Below are 21,336 nucleotides of genomic sequence, written 5' to 3' on the forward strand. Positions count from 1 at the left end.
CTTCTGAGAAAAACCCCTCCCTACCCTATATAAGGGTCTGGTGACTTCTGTTTCAGTGTATCTGAAGAAGTGTTCATGCACACGAAAGCTTATACCCAGAACAAACTTAGTTGGTCTCTAAGGTGCTACTCAGAATTTTATTTATTTATTTCGACTGTGTCAGACCAATATGGCTACCTACCTGAATGTTTGACTTCCGTTTGAATCCAAGGCTTCGGCTATGGGAGAAACAGGGTGTTAATGCCGTGAACCCTTCCATTGTAGGCTCAGGTTGTACATATGTGTAAATAAACCACACAGTCATACCTCGGGTTAAATGTGCTTCAGGCTGAGTGTTTTCAGATTACACTCTGTGGCAACCCAGAAGTAACAGAGTGCGTTGCTTCTGGGTTTCGCCGCTCGCGCATGCACAGATGCTCAAAATGATGTCATGTGCACGCACGGAAGCGTCGAATCGTGACCCGCGCATGCACAGACATGGGTTGCGTTCGCTTCAGGATGCAAATGGGGCTCTGGAACGGATCCCATTCGCATCCAAAGGTACCACTGTGTATCATAAAAGGAATCATGAATCTTGGATAAGCCCCACTGGACCCTGGAATCTCCCACCACTCAGAAGTTGGGGGTGGTGTGCAACCTTTCTTTCTTTCTTTCTTTCTTTCTTTCTTTCTTTCTTTCTTTCTTTCTTCTGCTATTTATCCATACACACAACAAACTTAATACAGATTAAGACATAAATGTCTGGGTAGACTTGTCTAAACAAGAATGTTTTCAGTAGGAACCAAAAAGAGAACAGGGAAGCACCCGCTTCGTGTCAATAGGAAGGGAGTTCCGCAGTGTAGGTGCTGCAACACTCAAAGATGGAGTGGAAGAGGTATTTTGTGGTGCCTGGAGCAGTGCCGGTTCCCCCAGTCGAAGTGGCTCAGTGGGTGTATATGGAGAAAGGCATACTGAGGCTAAGAGCTCCTCTTGGCCCAACTATCAACATGTTTCTTCTGGGTTCTGTGCTGTTCTGCAAAAGCTAAATCTTGTTTTTCTCCTGCAGGCCTCTCCTTCTACACCCGAGTGATCGAGAATTGCGAGGACGAAGCACCATTTGATGAGGTACGGAAGGAGGAGGGGTTTTTTTATCTGCAGGAAGGAGTACCCCTGCCTCAGACTAAAGTTCCCACAATGGGTGGTACAGCTTTCTAGGGGGCAATGGGGGGGTGCTAAGAGGCAATGGGGTGGCAGGGGGTTGCTGGAGGTGTGAATGGGGAAGTAATAGTGCCACTGTATTCTGCTCTGGTCAGACCTCACCTGGAGTACTGTGTCCAGTTCTGGGCACCACAGTTCAAGAAGGACACTGACAAACTGGAACGTGGCCAGAGGAGGGCAACCAAAATGGTCAAAGGCCTGGAAACGATGCCTTATGAGGAACGGCTAAGGGAGCTGGGCATGTTTAGCCTGGAGAAGAGGAGGTTAAGGGGTGATATGATAGCCATGTTCAAATATAGAAAAGGATGTCACATAGAGGAGGGAGAAAGGTTGTTTTCTGCTGCTCCAGAGAAGCGGACACGGAGCAATGGATCCAAACTACAAGAAAGAAGATTCCACCTAAACATTAGGAAGAACTTCCTGACAGTAAGAGCTGTTCGACAGTGGAATTTGCTGCCAAGGAGTGTGGTGGAGTCTCCTACTTTGGAGGTCTTTAAGCAGAGGCTTGACAACCATATGTCAGGAGTGCTCTGATGGTGTTTCCTGCTTGGCAGGGGGTTGGACTCGATGGCCCTTGTGGTCTCTTCCAACTCTATGATTCTATGATTCTATGAATGCCTTCTCTGACTTTGAAAAGCTGGTATCGCTGGACCAATTAATCCGTTTTGTGGAGTTAATTAAACTAGATATTTCTGATTGGATAGGATCATCATCATGCAATTAATTGTTACTGTTTTGGATTTTATGATGTGGTTCTCTTCCTTAGTGGGTTGTGCAAACTGCTATTCTGAATAATGCTTTTTATAGGGTACAGGGCACCGGGGATGAGTTTATGGAACCAAGCCACTGGCAGCTCCAAAATATTTGGGAACCACTAGACGAAGGGATGCCGGGCATGGTTTAAAGTGCTGGTTTAGAACACCCTAAACTGTTTGGAACTAGGATGGTGAAAGAACCACTCACTCCTGTCCGTCAAGTGAGATGCTTGCCTGACTCTTACCATCCAAAGCGAGGCTGGTGGCAAACAGGAGCAGAACAGGGCCTTTGGCGTGGTGGCACCAAGACTTTGGAATCATCTTGCCAGGGAAGGACACTCAACCCTTATTTTGATGGGACTTTAAGAATGTTCTTAGCTGTGTCTCGGTGGGGATGAAGGTGAGACGGACAGAGATCTCCAGGGAGTTTTCTTCTTTGCAATTCTCCATTTTTTTTAAATTTTCATTTTATAGTGTGTGCAAATATCAGTGCTTTTTCTTTTCTGGAATGGATCGTTTGACTTGCACCGTCCACTTTGTTGTGGGAAGGCTAGAGTGTACAGTTTTGAAAACAATGTCGAGTTATACGATGCCTGCCTTTCCCCTTGGCACAAATTTCAGAGAATCATAGAATGAGAAGGGATCCAAAGGGTCATCTAGGAAGAAGTAAGGACACACCTGAATTGAACTAGATTACCGTTCTGGTCCCTTCCAACCCTACAATTCTATGATTCTATGATGATTCACCTGGCAGGTGTATCGCAGGTAATGTGCTCAGGAGAGTCTCTGCAAAGATATTCCCATTTCCCAGAAAGTTCAGGCCTATCCTTGCATCCTTGGTTTATGTGCAGAAGGGAGAAAGTATGAAATATCAAGAAACAACGCAACACTTTTCAGGCAGGATGATTGCCCAGATGTTCTGTGGGCTGAGAAAATATCTGTGTGCATCCTTCGGATGTAGGAATGATGTGTCAGACAGATTTTTGAAACCTCCCTTTTTTACAGGTTTTGAAAGTTGGAGAGGAAAATGCACTGAATGTTTGAACCAGCTGCTGGTTTCTAAAGAGGCAACACAGCAACGGCAGCTGTGTTTGCAAAAAAAAGAGGTTTCTAAAATGATGCCTTGCATGGAGAAAGAGGAGAAAGAGGAGGGAGGAAAGCTTTTGTCTCTCCCTCTCTCTCTCCCCCCCTCTCTCTCTCACTCGCGGGCATCTTGTGAAGCTAAATGTTTGAAGAACCAGAGCAGCGAAAAGAAAGGACTTTTCCATGCGGTGCGTGGTTAACCGGTGGAACTCCCTGCCACAGGAGGCTCTTAATGACTGTAATAGGTCTTACCTGAAATAGACTGGAAAGAGAAGCTGCTGAATTGCAACTCATTACCAAACTTAAAACCATGGAGAGACCTGGTCTGAACAGAGACATTGGATTCTTATCTCATTATACATGACTAAGCCATTTCTCACCTTCTCACCCCTTGCCTTTTCCTGTAAGACCTATTGCAGTCGTTAAGAGTCGTCAACAGGCTCATCTCAGCTATCTGCCAGTCTCCCATTCCCACCACCCTTCTGAGTAATACCCCTCCCCACCTTCTCACTATATAGAAGGATCTGGCAACTTCTGTTTCAGTGTATCTGAAGAAGTGTGCATGCACACGAAAGCTCATACCAAGAACTAACTTAGTTGGTCTTTAAGGTGCTACTGTAAGGAATTTTTTTTATTTTAGCTAGGGAATTGTAAAGGTAAAGGGACCCCTGACCATTAGGTCCAGTCGTGGCCGAATCTGGGGTTGCGGCGCTCATCTTGCTTTATTGGCCAAGGGAGTCGGCATACAGCTGGACTAAGCCGCTTCTGGCGAACCAGAGCAGTGCACGGAAATGCCATTTATCTTCCCACCGGAGTGGTACCTATTTATCTACTTGCACTTTGACGTGATTTCGAACTGGTAGGTTGGCATGAGCTGGGACTGAGCAACGGGAGCTCACCCGGTCGCGGGAATTCGAACTGCCTACCTTCTGATCGGCAAGTCCTAGGCTCTGTGGTTTAACCCACAGCGCCCCCCTCGCCCCTCTAGGGAATTGTATTTCTGCCCTTTTTCATGCCACATCTGTGTGGGCTGGTTGGGGTTCTGTGGAGGGGATGTGTAATGGGCACTCTGCACATGCTCCAAAGAAAACTTCTTTTTTTATAAAAAACATTCCTTCACACACACACAGGCTGGAGTGAGCCTTTCTTTGACAACAGCCAACTCAAAGCAGACTCCCATCCCTGACCCTGACCCTGACCACCCACCGTGAGATTGTGGCTAATTCCTCTGCTGTTGCTCCCAAACTTTCTCTGCTGAGTTTAGTGCCTGCAAAGCTGATTTTCCTCCTCTCGTTACATAAACCTCCGGTGCTGCAAACCTTACATAACTGCCTCCCTCACAGCGCCGCTTGCCAAGTTCTTAAAAACACTCAGGTTGCAGAAGACGGGTCCCCCTGGTTTTCCCTTCTTCCACCTCTTCTCTCTCTCTCTCTCTCTCTCTCTCTCTCTCTCTCTCTCTCTCTCCCCTCCTCCTGCCACTTTGCAGCAGATCCGAGTTCTCCTCTGCTGCAAAAAGCTCCTTTTCGCTTGCAACCTTCAGAGCCAGTCAGCTGTATGCAGAGGTGTCAATGTTGAAGGAGGCGAGGGGGTTGCTCCTTGCCTCACTGCCACTTTGAGGTTTGGAACCGGCAACGAGGGGGCAGGAATCCATTCCCTTATTTGCACTACCCAAACCGGACGTGTGCAAACCAGAATTCAACAGCTCCCCATTGAAAATCTATGCTTTCCTGAATTTTCTGTGTAATAAACGAAAATCTGCCTTTATTTCCTTATGGGGGACACGAGAGCCCTTATAGAGTCCTTTGCAGGTTCTCCATCGGTCGGAGAAAAGAACAGAGGCCAAGCAGAGAATATTGAGAAGCAAAGCAGCTCGTAAGCCTAATCTTTATTGAACTCTTGCAACAGGGTGCTCCCCTCACTCGCAGGAGAAGGAGGAGGACCCAGACACAGGTGTGTCCGCCCTTATATAGACATTTTAAATTGCCCGCTCTGGAGTTCAAGACCACCCCCAGAAACATCATACCTACATCACAGAAAGGGTGGTCTACAACAGAAATCTGAGTGCCTTGTTTACCTCCTGTCTGGCAGGTTACCTGTTAATGCTCACTTGCTTGGATACCCTGGGGAGCCTGGCCAGTCTTTTGTAATGACAAATACTTAGTTCCTGAGTCAGGTCACAGGCTCACCCTATTCATACACAGACATACCCTTAAGACAGGTTTTGTGAAGGAAAAGACAATGGGGAGGCTTCTCCATTTTCCTTTGACCTTGCAGAGAAAACATTTGGTCAGTTGGGGAGCCAAAATGGCTCCAGGGCTGCACTCCTGTGCTGCCTCAGACATGTGGCCCATACATTTAAGTACGTGTTTGCCTGGCACATCCATGAACATTTATTATATATATAAGACCTTATTTTTTTTTATTTCAGCTGCAACATAGTTTCCCCGAGCAAAGCAGGTGTCCCCCCCAAAGTGCATATTAGGGGAGAACTTGAGCAAGAAATGTTTGTGTTGGTGAAAGCAATGCACAAAAATGCATTAGGTTAGGGGAAATCTCATTGCAAAAAGGCATATATTTTCCACACAAAAAAGTATTTGGGAAGTGAAATGCACACACAAATATGTGTGGATTTTGGTGAGGACTTCTTAAAAAAAACACACAGACTGATGTGGAAATGGGGAGCACTGGAAGACTGGAAAAATAAGAAACTGAAACTGATAGAGTCTTCCATCACTACCTGCAGTTCTTAGTGTGAGTCATCCCTGATTTTTTTTGTTACAAGTTTGACTAATGTAGAATTAAGAAAATTTCGGCTGGGAAGAAAATTTTTGCTGGGAAAACCCCACCAGGAAGTTTGAACTGCCCACAGGTCATTTCCTTTGTTTTGAGTGAGGCTTGCAGAGAACCCCTTACAACCCAGATGAAAGCAGAAAGGAAGACACATGAACTTATCATTTATCAGAGCTGAGCCTGTGGCATCAAAGTTGCCTTTGTTCCAAACCCCCATCTTAATTGGACTTTTGTAATGATGTGTTTGATCCCTTTCACATTCTCATTTATCTTGCATGCTCATCTTAATTGGCACCAGCGCCCTAAGGGGTCCTTCTGCTGGGCCAGAAAGGGTAACATTTGCAGAATGACATGGTCACATCCCAGCTGCCCCAAGCTAGCTATCCTCCTGTTCCCAACTGAGTTACTCAAAGAAAACAGAATCCCGTCCCCCCATTCCTGCCGCTTATCAGCCTCCAAAAATTCCCCAGGTTTCTCTGAAGCCTCATTTGGTAGATTGATGTTCCAGCTCTCAGTGTCAGAGTGTTTAGGATGATCTGAGACCACACAGAGTTAATGCAATAGGAAAGGAGTTTGCTAAAATGGAGTTACAGTTACAGAAAACCAGGTTATTCTCCTCTGGAGCAAAATTGACAAAACAAAATAGATAAAAGCCTGTTGCAAAATGTGGTTGGCCAGCCATGCTTGACTAAGGGGTTCCTTTGCTCATTGGATGAGACCCGGGTGCTGCTGCGGGTTAAACCACAGAGCCTAGGACTTGCTGATCAAATGGTCGGCACTTCGAATCCCACAACGAGGTGAACTCCCTTTCCTCTGTCTCAGCTCCTGCCAACCCAGCAGTCTGAAAGCACAAAGTGCAAGTAGATAAATAGGTACCGCTCCGGCGGGAAGGTAAACAGCGTTTCCGTGCGCTGCTCTGGTTTGCCAGAAGCGGCTTAGTCCTGCTGGCCACATGACCCGGAAGCTGTACGCCGGCTCCCTCGGCCAGTAAAGAGAGATGAGCGCCACAACCCCAGAGTCGGCCACGACTGGACCTAATGGTCAGGGGTCCCTTTACCTTTTCCTTTTGCTCATTGGGCGGTGGTGAAATGGCAAAAGATATGCAATGTAATTTAGCATTTCGGGAGGGAAGGGCCGTTCTTACTGAGCAGAGTGATCCCCCTTCCAACTAGAATGCCTTGGAGAGGCCGTCGGGAAAGTTTTGACAGACTTCTGGGTTTGCTCAACTGCCAAAAAGAGCCTCCTGAAAGTCAATTCTGGGTTGCCCGGCAACCAGCAGGCCGCCAAAGCCCAGATGGATGAACAGATGAACAGACGCAGCTGCCTCGCATTCATTCAGGAGGCCAATTTCAGTCTCCTCTCCCTCCTTCTGGAACAGCAATAAGTAGTCAAGCCTGTGATGGGAGGATTTCAGGGGGTTATTCCTGCTGGGAAAGGGGTTGGACTAGATGACCCTTGGTTCCCTTCCAACGCTAAGATTCTTTGACTCTAGCACAGCCCAGTACATCAAAGGCAAGGAGACCCGTGCTTGAGACTTCCCTCCATCCAATGGCTTGCAACCTGGCCACTTTTGGAGGGCCCTCCCCACTCTGTTAAGAATGAGGAACCGGTAGGGCATAGCTCAGGGTGGCCAAAAATAAGACTGTCTGCCATTTGCTGTTACCTCCCCTTGTCCCTTGGCATCCAAAACGTTCAACCAGATTGTAGAAACCTGGGGGAAAAGAGCACCAATCCTCACGTCAAACTAAGAATAGAAGAACAGCTTGCTGGATCAAGCCAGTGATCCATCTTGTCCAGAATCCTGTTCTTGTGGGATGTAATCCACTGGGAGCAGTCAAGTACAACATTCCTTGTTTTCCTAGAGTGGACATGCAAGGGGATGTTTGGTTCAACCAGTTGAAACTTCCTGTTCCTCCTGGGCTGGAGCATCCTTCCTTTTGCATGTGATAGAAGGTGGGTGTGACCTAACCTGTCCAGGTAACAAAACGACGAGTCAGGCAACACACCTCTGTCTTTTTGACTCCCTTCTTCATCGGACCAGCTTTTAGCTAGGACTGCTCTGCTAGCTCTCAGCTAGCAGAAGCACTGGGATTATTCCTCCATATGGGGTAGATCCACATGTACATATTTGTAACTAAGTCTGCCTTTAGGAATCCAACTGTGAACTGATGTGACTAAACTTCTTTTATTGACTTTGAATAAGATTGTGGCGTCTTTATTCTTTTAAGAGGGATTCAAGGGAACTTACCAGGAACTATACAATTCAATCTGAGACAGACTGAATTGCATAATATTGAGAGGCTCACACGAGCCTGCAACCAGCTATCTGCTGTGCATGTAAAAAGGGGAATGTAACTCTGCTAAGTAAAGGGACTTGCTAGTGCAAGTTAGGGAATATATTAATAAACAATATATCCTCTCCTGCCACCCTTAACATGCCCACAGTTCTCAAAGTGGCCAGCCAGATGCTCATTATGGGAAACCCACAATCAGGATCCGAACACAGGAGCCCTCTGTCTTCCTGCAGTTTCCAGTACCTGGCATTCAGAAGAATTGTTATCTCCGGCTATGCAAGCAGAACACAGCCATCCTGGCAAAAAAGACATCAACGCCATCAACAGAATGTGTCTCATCCTCCTATAAAGGCATCCAAGTTGATGGAAACTGCTTCAGCTTCCCCTTGCCAGGTCTTAAGGCACCAGAAAATGTTCAGATTGTCCTCTGCAAATCAGCCTCATTTGCTTTGGGGAGAAATTTCAGTTTCAGAAAACTCAAGCCGCTGCTTTCTCCAGGCCAAAATGTTCTTTGTCCTGCACCTCGCCGCAAAACACTTTGACTCTTGCCTCTGAACGCTGCAGCAAAAACGTGAGCCACGAGAAGTCTGCTTTATTAACACGGTGCTAATGGAGCACGTTTCTCCCCAGGAAGAGGATCCTAATGGCTGTTTTTAATTGGCTGCAGTAAAAAATAATAATTTCCCCAGGGACCGTGTTTATTTTGAAAAGGCAGGCAGTGGCTGCAGTTCTCATCGCGTGGAATTGGTGGGTCTTTCTCGTCCTTCCCTGTAAAGGTGCTTTGGGCTGTGTTTTTCAGCTGCTAGGCTTCACTGTTTGGGCAGCCTTAGTGTTGTTGTTGTTTAGTCATTTAGTCGTGTCCACCTCTTTGTGACCCCCTGGACCAGAGCAGGCCAGGCACTCCTGTCTTCCACTGCCTCCCGCAATTTGGTCAAACTCATGCTGGTAGCTTTGAGAACACTGTCCCACCATCTCGTCCTCTGTCGCCCCCTTCTCCTTGCGCCCTCCATCTTTCCCAGCATCAGGGTCTTTTCGAGGGAGTCTTCTCTTCTCATGAGGTGGCCAAAGGATTGGAGCCTCAGCTTCAGGATCTGTCCTTCCAGGGAGCACTCGGGGCTGATTTCCTTCAGAATGGAGAGGTCTGATCTTCTTGCAGTCCATGGGACTCTCAAGAGTCTCCTTCAGCACCGTAATTCAAAAGCATCAATTCTTCGGCAATCAGCCTTCTTTATGGTCCAGCTCTCACTTCTGTACATCACTACAGGGAAAACCATAGCTTTAACTATATGGACTTTTGTTGGCAAGGAATCCTTAGTATTTATTAGCTTTTGCTCAGGCTGGCAATTGCGAGGTAAGAACATAATCACCTGCTGGATCAGGCCAGCAGACCTCCTAGTCCAGCATCCTGTTACCACATTATGGAAAAGTTGCAAGCAGGATTCGAACCCAAAAGCCTCTCTCCTCTCCTGCAGTTTCTGGCAACAGGCTTCCACTAGCAAGGGCTGACAACCCACATTGAAAAGTCTGACCTGAACAAACCCAACACAAAACAAAACACAATTCTGATTTCCAGAGAGTAAAGCCTGCACCTCTCTTTTGGGAGGCAGGAGTGGTTTCCACGGGAGGTGCCAACTGCTTTTCTGTGTTGTGCTTTGGCTTGGACAGGAGGGCACCACGCCAGCCTACTGTGCCAGCCACAACACCAGAGACTTGGGGGCCTTTGCAGCAGTTAACAGTTCCAGAATATTAAGAGTAAACTGGTGGATGGGAGCTCGCTCCAAAGTCTGTCCCATCCTTAAAGACAGAAGGCAGGCGAAGACATTGTTGGTGCTTTTGGGTGGGAGACGGCCTTCTCCCGGCACCAATCCAGAATGCATAGCACAGCAGAGCAGAGCATTCACCCCTCTGGATGTTCAAGCAAGCAGCAAAACTTAGCAGGCGCTGAGACTGAGTATATGTAGCATCTGGGTTTAGTGATTTATTTAAAGGTAAAGGTAAAGGGATCCCTGACCATTTGGTCCAGTTGTGACCAACTCTGGGGTTGCGGTGCTCATCTCGCTTTATTGGCCGAGGGAGCCGGCGTACAGCTTCCGGGTCATGTGGCCAGCATGATTAATCCACTTCTGGCGAACCAGAGCAGCACACGGAAACACCGTTTACCTTCCCGCCAGAGCGGTACCTATTGATCTACTTCCACTTAGTGCTTTTGAACTGCTAGGTGGGCAGCAGCAGGGACCGAGCAATGGGAGCTCACCCCGTTACAGGGATTCGAACCGCCGACCTTCTGATCGGCAAGTCCTAGGCTCTGTGGTTTAACCCACAGCGCCACCCGCATCCCTAATGATTTATTTACAGGATCAAAATAAAGAACAGAGCAGTCATGGCATGTTTCTTCTCCTCCGAGAGAGCACAACAGCAGAATAAAGGTGACGGAAATGGCGTCCCAGTTCCTTCCATTGCCACACTTCCAAAGAATGGAATATCAACACACAGAGCATGTGATCTAGTAGTCACATATTCTGCAGCACGAGAGAGAATGAAACACCTGGCAGCCCAACCCAACTGGTACCTTATCATAAAGAGAGCCGACTGGATCAGGCCAATGGCTCAGCTAGTCCAAGAAGATGCCCCATTGGGGACCATGCACGCAGGATCTGACCAGAGGAGTCCTCTCCCCTCCTGTGGAGCATTGCTACTTCCAACTATGGAAGCAGAGCCTGGTCACCAATAGCCCTCCCCTCCTCAATCAATTTGCCCAATCCTCTTTTCAAAGCCTTCCATCCCTGCCTCCTGTGGCAGGGAGTTCCATAGTTTAACTGCATGCTATGTGAAGAAGGACTTTAAAAAAAATCTGTCCCGATTCTTCTACCGTTCATGAATGTCCATGAGTTTTAATGTCATGGTAGGTTTCTTAGCAGAGGTTGGGTCTTGGATGCTTGAGTTGAGATCCCTGCATTGCAGGGGGGTTGGACTAGATGACCCTGTGGGGTCCCTTCAATCTCTACAGTCCTCTCATTCTATGACTCCACCAACCTGCACGTGTTCCATTATCTCTGTCCAGGGCTTCAGATTCTGGCCCCATCCAATCAGAGAAGTGTTATGCTGAAGGATTGCTGGCCAACATTCCTGTCATTTCCGAAATGGATGGATGTTTCTCAGCCAGCAGTGTAGCTGTTTCACAATCAGTGGGTTGTGAACAGCATTGCATCATCCTAATAATTCATGAAGAACTCATAAATGGCTTTGGAAAAGATGTAATTACCACTGAAAGCTGCCCTGGTCTCTTGGGATAACTGGAGTGGAGTTTCTGCCACCTCTGAAATCTACATCTCCTCCTCCTTAGCTTATGATGAATGAGTTCTTCTGGCTGTGTCAGCTCCTGACTCTAGATTCCCTGCTTTTGAAATGCCAACTCCTTCATTGCCAGGGCTTGGACTAGATGAGTTTTGGTCTTCCCTCCCAACTCTACAGTTCTAGGGTTCTAAGTACAGTAAATCCTGGCGTGCTCTGGTCCATGGGGTCACGAAGAGTCGGACACGACTAAACGGCTAAACAACAACAAAGTATAATAATAATAATAATAATAATAATAATAATAATAATAATAATAATAATTTTTTATTTATACCCCGCCCTCCCCTGCCAAGACCGGGCTCAGGGTGGCTGACACCAGGTATAAAAACAATTGACTGAAATACAATTTAAAAACAAGATTAAAATACAACAATAAAACATTAAAATGCAGCCTCATTTCAGTAGGAACTCAAATAAAAAAAACTTTTTTGGGGATGAAAACGTCAAGTCTTCACCAAGGCCAACTATCCAGACTGGTCCTACGTGGGCCAGAAAAAAGCCAGGGAAGTCCCCAGATAGGGGTTCCATCACAGAAGGAGAAAGGAAAAAGGAAAGAGGGGGAGGGGATCAAGTTGATTCCAAGCCAAAGGCCAAGCGGAACAACTCTGCCTTACAGGCCCTGCGGAAAGAAATCAGATCCTGCAGGGCCCTGGTCTCATGAGACAGAGCGTTCCACCAAGTTGGGGCCAGTGTTGAAAAGGCCCTGCCTCTGGTTGAGACTAATCTGACTTCCTAAACGCCTGGGACCACTAGGGTGTTGCTATTTATGGACCTTAAGGTCCTCCTCGGGGCATACCGGGAGAGGCGGTCCCGTAGGTATGAGGGTCCTAGGCCGTGAAGGGCTTTAAAGGTCAAAACCAGCACCTTAAATCTGACCCTGTACTCCACCGGGAGCCAGTGCAGCTGGAAAAGCACTGGATGAATATGCTCCCATGGCAGAGACCCCGTGAGGAGCCTCGCTGCAGCATTCTGTACCCGCTGGAGTTTCTGGGTCAGCTTCAAGGGCAGCCCCGCGTAGAGCGAATTACAGTAGTGAAGCCTGGAGGTGACTGTCGCATGGATCACTGTGGCCAGGTCGGGGCGGGAAAGGTAAGGGACCAACTGCTTGATGCGGCGAAGGTGGAAAAATGTCGCCTTGGCTGTTGCTGTAGCCTGTGCCTCCATGGAAAGGGAGGCGTCAAGGATTACATCCAAACTCTTATCGGAAGGCAATGACACTAATTGGGCCCCCGCAAGAGAAGGGAGTTGGTCCCTCATCCCCAGACCATCCTGACCCAGCCAGAGGAGCTCTGTCGTCGAAATATTTAATTTCAGTCAGCTCCCACGAAACCATCCAGCCACAGCTTCCAAGCAGCTGGTCAGTGTGTCCGGGGCTGAGTCAGGGTGGCCGTCCATCAGCAGATAGAGCTGATTGTCGTCAGCATATTGGTGATGGCCCAGCCCAAAGGTCTGGACAATCTGGGCGAGGGGGCACATACAGATGTTAAAAAGCATCGGGGAGAGGATTGCGCCCTGCGGCACTCCACACACCAAGGAGTGGCGCGACAACATCTCCCTCCTTAGCGCCACACTGTCCCCGACCAGAGATAAAGGAGTACAACCATTGTCAGGTTATGCCCTGTATCCCCATTTCAGCGAGGTGGTGTTCCAGAAGATCTTTCCCATGAATCATATACATGCATCGCATACATACTATGGCAATGACTACAAGAGGTGTGCCCAGTCTGGCACTTTCACCACATGCTCTCACTTTTGTGTTGTCATCAAGAAGCACTTTCCTAAGTTTCCCTGGTAAACTTCATGGAAGTGGGCATTTGAACCCTTGTCTCCCAGGATGCAAGGGAGAAACGTGCTCGGAGGAAGGCACGCTTGGCAAATCCACACCGGGATCAACTCCTGCCCAGAAAACAATGTCCCCACTGTGGAAGGACGTGTGGATCCAGAACTGGCCTCCACAGTCACTTACGGACTCACTGTCAAAACCATGTTTATGGAAGACAATCTTACTTGGCTACGAGGGATCGCCAAAGAAAAGAAGAAGATACCGTATTTTTCGCTCTATAGGACGCACCCGACTGTAGGACGCACCTTGTTTTAGAAGGGGAGAACAAGAAAAAATAAATCTCTCCCTCTCTGCACAGTGCCCCTTCAGCGAAGTGGGAGGAGAAATGGAGCCCCTTCCATTTCTCCTCCCTCTTCGCTGAAGGGCGCTGCGCAGAGAGGGAAGCGAAGCCAGGAGAGCAAGAGGGATCGGTTCGCATCGACCCCTCTCGCTCTCCAGCCTTCAGCAAAAGCAACGTGAAGCCTCCGGCGCGCAGCGGGAGCAGTCCCACTGCGCTCTGGAGGCTTCGTGTTGCTATCGCTGAAGCCATGGAGCCTGCATTCACTCCATAAGACGCACACACATTTCCCCTTAATTTTGGGAGGGGGAAAAGTGTGTCTTATAGAGCGAAAAATACGGTACATTAAATCTGGCAAGAGTACTTGAGAAGGGAATGACTTTTTTGTTTTATTTACTTACTTATTTCGTTAGCTTTATTCACCACCTTTTCCTCCGAGATGCTCAAGGTAACAAACATGGGTCTCCTCCTCCTCCTCCTCCCCATTTCACCCCACAACAAGGGGTGAGGCAGGCCCCCAGGTCACACCCAGTGCGCATCATGGCCAAGTGGGGATTCGAACCCAGGTCTCCCAGGTCATAAACCAGCACTTCAGCCATTACACCACACTGGTTGTTTTCATCTGAGTTGTGCTGCGGGGGACACACACACACATCCCCCATCCTCCCAGGAGTTTGGATCCTTTTCCGCCTTGCTGTTCACACTCCAGGCAATGACAGATTCAACTTCTCTTCCTTGAGTGTGATTACAGGAAAGCAGCAAAGGGGGGGGGGAGAGCCCTGGGTCCAAGCCAACCTCAGCTCCTAAAGTCTTGCTCCACTTTCCCCTTCGCAACAAACAACTTGCAAGCTCAGCAAACGCATTGAGAAGAGAGATTCGGTTCCTGCCGAGAGCAGAGACTGGGAGGATGAACGAAATTCCCACGAGATATTTGATCATGGAAGAGGACGGCACGTAAGCCTGCAAACTGACTGCAGGAAAACCTCACATCAATAGGGTTTCTGAACCCCAGTCTCTTAGCAACAAACTATTTAAGCTCCAGCTTATGTTTGTTTAAATTTCATGTCGTGCGTTTTTCCCCCAAAAAACTCAAAACATTTCCACAAACAAGAATTTATTTCCCCACATCTTCATTCAGTTCAGCGCCATAAGAGTATTACCTCCGATACTGTTTTTGCTAGCTAATTTGCTTTTCTGCCAATAATTCTGCTGTACAAATCTATAGCGCTGCCGTGTTTGGAATACGGTGTACAGTTTGGGTAGCCTCACCTCAAATAGCTGAGAAAATGTTGAGAAAAAGGTTCAGGAAAAATCAAGGGGTGATGCGACTCCCATATGAAGGAATTTGGCAGCTTTTGGTACTTTGTAATTCAGAGAAAAAGGGACGCGGGTGGTGCTGTGGGTTAAACCACAAAGCCTAGGGCCTGCCGATCAGAAGGTCGGCGGTTTGAATCCCCACGACGGGGTGAGCTCCCATTGTTCGGTCCCAGCTCCTGCCCACCTAGCAGTTCAAAAGCACGCCAGTGCAAGTAGATAAATAGGTACCACTCCGGCGGGAAGGCAAATGGTGTTTCTGTGCGCTGCTCTGGTTCACCAGAAGCGGCTGAGTCATGCTGGCCACATGACCCGGAAGCTGTACGCCAGCTCCCTTGGCCAATAAAGCGAGATGAGCGCCACAACCCCAGAGTCGGCCACGACTGGACCTAATGGTCAGGGGTCCCTTTACCCTTTACCTAATTTAGAGAAAAGGCGAGTAGCAGACAACATGATAGGAATTTATAGAATTATGCCTGTCATGGATACTCATGGACATCCTATGGAAGTCAAATGTTGAAAGATTCAGGACAGATAAGTTCTTCCTGCAGTGGAGAGTTAAACTATGGAACTCCATGAAGGAGTGATGGCTACCAACTTTGATGGCTTTAAAAGAGGATGAGACAAATTAATGGAGGAGGCGAAGGTTATAAACAGCTACTAGCCAGGACAGCTATGCTCTGTGGGATGTAAACCACTGGGAGCAGTCAAGTACAACATTCCTTGTTTTCCTAGAGTGGACATGCAAGGGGATGTTTGGTCCAGCCCAGGGGTCTGCAACCCACGGCTCCGGAGCCGCATGTGGCTCTTTTACACCTTTGCCGCGGCTCCGGGGCAGATACTAACAAGGGGAGGAGGCGCATTATGCGCCCCGACACTCCCCACTGTGGCGGGCGCTGTACTGGGTGTGACGTCGCATGGGGGCGGTGCGTGCGTTAGTCACGCACCGTCCCGACGTCACCTTCCCACCCGCTGTCAGATCGCGGCCCTGGAGATATATTTCTTTTAAATGTCGCAATGGTTTTGCGGCTCCCAGCTTTTTTTTTCTTCGGAAATGGGTCCAAGTGGCTCTTTTTGTCTTAAAGGTTGCAGACCCCTGGTCCAGCCAGTCAAAATGTCCGGTTCCTCCTGGGCTGGAGCATCCTTCCTTTTGCATGTGATAGAAGGTGGGCGTGACCTTACCTGTCCAGGTAACAAAAGGACAAATCATGCAGCACACCTCTCTCTTTTTGACTTCTTCGTTTGACCAGCTTCTAGCTAGGACTGCTCTGCTAGATCTCAGCTAGCGGAGGCAATAGGATTATTCCCCCATATGGAGTAGATCCACATGTACATATTTGCAACTAAGTCTGCCTTCAAGGATCCAACTGTGAACTGATGTAAGTAAACTTCTTTTATTGACTTTGAATAAGATTGTGGCGTCTTTATTCTTTTAAGAGGGATTCAAGGGAACTTACCAGGAATGTACAATTCAATCTGAGACAGACTGGATTGCATAATAGTGAGAGGCTCACACGAGCCTGCAACCAGCTATCTGCTGTGCATGTAAAAAGGGGAATGTAACTCTGCTAAGTAAAGGGACTTGCTAGCACAAGTTAGGAAGGATATTAATAAACAACATATCCTCTCCTGCCACCCTGAACATTCCCACATGCTCCGCCTCCACAATGCTTCTGAATCCCAGTTGCTGGAAACCCCAGGAGAGGAGAGGGGTCTTGTGTTCGAAACAATCCTTGCTGCTTTCCCTCAGGCAGCTGGTTGGCCACTGTGAAAAGAGGATGATGGCTCAGATAGGCCGCTGGCAGATTGGTCTTAATTTCTCATGCTTTGTTTTTTATCAAAGCCGCGGTTTTTGTTTTCCTCCCTCCCTTGCTCATTACGAGAAAGACTGAGATGGAGAAGTGTGAGTAGGCAAAATTTTACTTTACTCACCCCTGTTTTGCAAACATTGAGCAAAAGCAGCTAATTAGCTGCAGCACAGAGAGAGGTTAACTAGCACGAGCGAAGCTCAAAGGAGAGCAAAACTCACATTTCATGCTTCCCCTTAACAGCCTCTGTGAGATAATAGGCAACAATCAATGAAATGCTGTAAGGTCAAGTTTGTTAGATGGGAGGTTTTGACGGCCTGGTCTTACAAAGTTCAGGAGGGCACAAGATGCCGGAATGAGAGGATGTTAATCAGAACCAATGAGGGCTCTGGAACAAGAATGAAATTACACCCATATTTTTCTCTAATATGCTAAGACAGTATGGTGTAGTGGTTAGAGTGGTGGACTAAAGCAGGGGTCAGCAAACATTTTCAGCAGGGGGCCGGTCTACTGTCCCTCAGACCTTGTGGGGGGCCAGACTATATTTTGAAGGGGGAAAAGGAACAAATTCCTGTGCCCTACAAATAACCCAGAGATGCATTTTAAATAAAAGCACACATTCTACTCATGTAAAAAAGCCAGGCAGGCCCCACAAATAACCCAGAGATGCATTTTAAATAAAAGCACACATTCTGTTGTTGTTGTTGAGTCGTTTAGTCATGTCCGACTCTTCGTGACCCCCTGGACCAGAGCACGCCAGGCACTCCTGTCTTCCACTGCCTCTTGCAGTTTTGTCAAACTCATGCTGGTAGCTTCGAAAACACTGTCCAACCATCTCGTCCTCTGGCGTCCCCTTCTCCTATCATCAGGGTCTTTTCCAGGGAGTCTTCTCTTCTCATGAGGTGGCCAAAGTCTTGGAGCCTCAACTTCATGATCTGTCCTTCCAGTGAGCACTCAGGGCTGATTTCCTTCAGAATGGAGAGGTTTGATCTTTTTGCAGTCCATGGGACTCTCAAGAGTCTCCTCCAGCACCATAATTCAAAAGCATCCATTCTTCGGCGATCTTTATGGTCCAGCTCTCACTTCCATACATCACTACTGGGAAAACCAGAGCTTTGACTATATGGATCTTTGTTGGCAAGGTGATGTCTCTGCTTTTTAAGATGCTGTCTAGGTTTGTCATTGCTTTTCTCCCAAAAAGCAGGCATCTTTTAATTTTGCAGCTGCTGTCACCATCTGCAGTGATCATGGAGCCCAAGAAAATAAAATCTCTCACTGCCTCCATTTCTTCCCCTTCTATTTGCCAGGAGGTGATGGGCCCAGTGGCCATGATCTTAGTTTCTTTGATGTTGAGCTTCAGACCATATTTTGCGCTCTCCTCTTTCACCCTCATTAAAAGGTTTTTTAATTCCTCCTCACTTTCTGCCATCAAAGTTGTGTCATCTGCATATCTGAGGTTGTTGATATTTCTTCCGGCAATCTTAATTCCAGCTTGGGATTCACCTTAGAGACCAACTAAGGTTGTCTGGGTATAAGCTTTCGTGTGCATACACACTCCTTCAGATACCTTCTTCTTCTTTGGTGGTCTCTCGTAGCCAAGTAAGATCGTCTTCCATGAACACAGTCTTAGCAATGAGTCCGTAAGTGACTGTGGAGGCCAATTCTGGATCCACACGTCCTTCCACAGTGGGGACATTGGTTTCTGGGGTGGAGCTGATCAAGGTGTGAATTTGCCAAGCATTCTTTCCTCTTAGCACATTTCTCCCTTGCCTTCTGAGCATTGGCGTAGCGTGGGTTGTCAGCACCCGGGGCAAGGCAAGTAATTTGCGCCCCCTAACCCTAACCCCCAGATGTTGCGCCCGGTGCGGCCGGGCCCCCCTGCACCCCCCACGCTATGCCACTGGTCCTGAGTTCACGTGTCTTCAAAGCCCATGACACCTTTGGTAAAGATTGTTCTCCAGTTGGAGCACTCACAGGCCAGTGTTTCCCAATTGTTGGTGTTTATACTACTTTTTTTTAAGATTTGCCTTGAGACAGTCTTTAAACCTCTTTTGTTGACTACCAGCATCACGCTTTCCATTTTTAAGTTCGGAATAGAGTAGTTGCTTCAAAGGAACTACTCTTCATATCTGTATACTTTATACAGGCTGCTTTTCCCGGTGATGCTTTCAGTGAGCAATGTTGACGCTTGTTTTCTTGTGCAAATTACACACAAAAACCACTTTATCCCGAGAACATTTTCTCATCAGGAATTGTCACCCAGCCCTGCTAGGCAGCCGGCAATGTGTGCCTCTAGTATTTGCAAGCATTTGTTGCCAGTGTTCTGATCTGTGCTACAGTACCCAAGCTGTTCGCTTCGCACTCAGTGAGCCACGCTGCTTTGCAACGGTGCCAATACAAGCTTAAAAATAATGCTGCACAGAAAAGTCTGTTGCTGCTTTTAATTTGGGTTCAGAGAAGGTTGATTTCTTTCCAATCTGCTATCAGTACTCCTCTTTGAACGTCGTGGTTTTTAAAATAAAATTGGCCTCAGTTGGCTGGCGGTGGCACCCAAGGAATTCAGCGACTCCAGCTATTTAAAGCTTTCTCCCTGTTGATGTCAGCCTGCCCTAAACTGCTAATGTTATAAACCAAAAAGCATCAAGTATGATCAATATTCATGTCTCTCCCTCTCTCTTCTTTTCCACCTGGTGGCCCAGCTGTACCCCATTTGGGCAGAGACACCACAACTTCTGTTTTCTATGCTCTGGAAACTTCCAAGCAGTGCTTTTTTCTGGAAATAAGGTGGGGAAACGGACCATGAAGTTTATTGTGGGCTCAGTCCCCCCAGATTATTGCAGTGCCGCCACCCCCGAGCGGTGGCTAAAGGTAAGACATGATTAATAAGCTCAAGTAGACAATGATCTGGATGAGAAATGACCACAACTTTATTGATTACAGATACAGTGGTGCCTCGCAAGACGAAAAGAATCCGTTCCGTGAGTCTCTTCGTCTTGCGGTTTTTTCATCTTGCGAAGCAAGCCCATTAGCTGCTTAGCGGATTAGCACTATTAGCGGTTTAGCGGGCTTAGCGGATCAGCTGATAAGCGGTTTAGCGGCTTAGTGGATCAGCTGATAAGCGGCTTAGCGGCTTAGTGGATCAGCTGATAAGCGGTTTAGCGGCTTAGTGGATCAGCTGATAAGCGGTTTAGCGGCTTAGTGGATCAGCTGATAAGCGGCTTAGCGGCTTGGGGAAAAGGGGGGGAGGAAAAAAACCCTGCAGGAACTCGCAAGACATTTTCGTCTTGTGAAGCAAGCCCATAGGAAATTCGTTTTGCGAAGCACCTCCAAAACGGAAAACCCTTTCGTCTAGCGCGTTTTCCGTCTTGCGAGGCATTCGTCTTGCGGGGCACCACTGTATACGTGGTACCGCGGGTTACAGACGCTTCAGGTTACAGACTCCGCTAACCCAGAAATAGTACCTCAGGTTAAGAACTTTGCTTCAGGATGAGAACAGAAATCGTGCGGCAGCAGCGGGAGGCCCCATGTGCTGGGCCTGGGGGAAACCCGAGCAATGTGGTCCAGATCCAGTCCTGAATCCAAGGGTTCTTCAAGGAGTCAGTCCAACAGGGCCAAGGCAGGAAACCAGGCAAGGTCAGGCACAGGGTAACAGGCAAGTTCCAGCAATGTTGCTCCTGCAACCTGGGGCAGGGTCCGGCAGCCTTTTATCTCTGTCGGGGTAACGGCCGTTCCTGATCCCCCGGCGACTCACCTCCCTGTCTTCCCCGAAGGCGAGCACTCCTCCTGCGAGTCCTCAGGTCTCTCCTTCTCTCAGACCTGAGTCTCTGCAGCTTGGGAGACGTTGGTGGGTGACTAGACCCAGGGGCCGCCTCAGCCTCCCCTGACCTGACCAGTAGTGGAGCAGCTGTAAGTGATGGCCCAGCTGGAGGCAAGGAGGTCATCCCCGCATCTGGAGCCAGGGCAGGATCAGGCCCCTGACTCAGCCCAGCTGGTGCTTGTTTCAGGGGAACCTGTGCAGACTGGGACTCTTCAGGATCAGGCCCCAGACTCCGTTCAGATGCCGTCTGAGGCAGAGGATCCGGTGCGGACTGAGTCTCCTCTGGCTCCAAGTCTGATCCCAAGTCCCAGGCCATTACACCCCATTAGCTAAAGTGGTAACTCAGGTTAAGAACAGTTTCAGGTTAAGAACGGACCTGCAGAACGAAATAAGTTCTTAACCCAAGATACCACTGTAGGTGGATTTTTGGCTGAGGCATTGGGTCTAAGTCTGTTCCAGCCCCACCACTGGGGGAAAAAATAATTTTAAAGAAGGTAAGGGAACTCAGTTCCCCCGAGTTCCTGCTCCAAAAATACTCCATGCTTTTCTTTTCTTTGATCTGAATCTTCCAACATTGAGCTTCATTGTAGGTCCACGAATTCTAGAATTATGAGAGACTATGGGGGCCTTTATTCACTTTCTCCATGCCACGCCGTTTTATAAACTTCCATCATGTTCTTATGGACCTCTCCTTTGCTTGTGAAACTCTGTAATAAAGGATTCACGGTTGGTGTCAATGTATAAAACATGGCAACGATTTTTTAAAAGAAGCCCTTTCTTTTTCATCCTGAAATTCAATCGCCA

The 21,336-nt window shown here is 48.0% G+C and overlaps 1 protein-coding gene across 12 annotated transcripts in view; it reads left to right on the top strand.

Moving 5' to 3' along the window:
- The window catches only part of OTOF (otoferlin), a 221,762-nt gene that overhangs the window by 20,890 nt on the left and 179,536 nt on the right, over positions 1-21,336 (top strand). For all 12 annotated transcript variants that reach the window (XM_082217194.1, XM_082217197.1, XM_082217190.1 and 9 more), the window contains exon 2: positions 1,046-1,104. In XM_082217194.1, the coding sequence (XP_082073320.1) occupies positions 1,046-1,104 (59 nt within the window). The remainder of the gene's footprint in view (positions 1-1,045; positions 1,105-21,336) is intronic.

Source organism: Podarcis vaucheri, assembly GCF_965113315.1.
Source record: "Podarcis vaucheri genome assembly, chromosome: 3".
Classification (NCBI taxonomy): Eukaryota; Metazoa; Chordata; class Lepidosauria; order Squamata; family Lacertidae; genus Podarcis; species Podarcis vaucheri.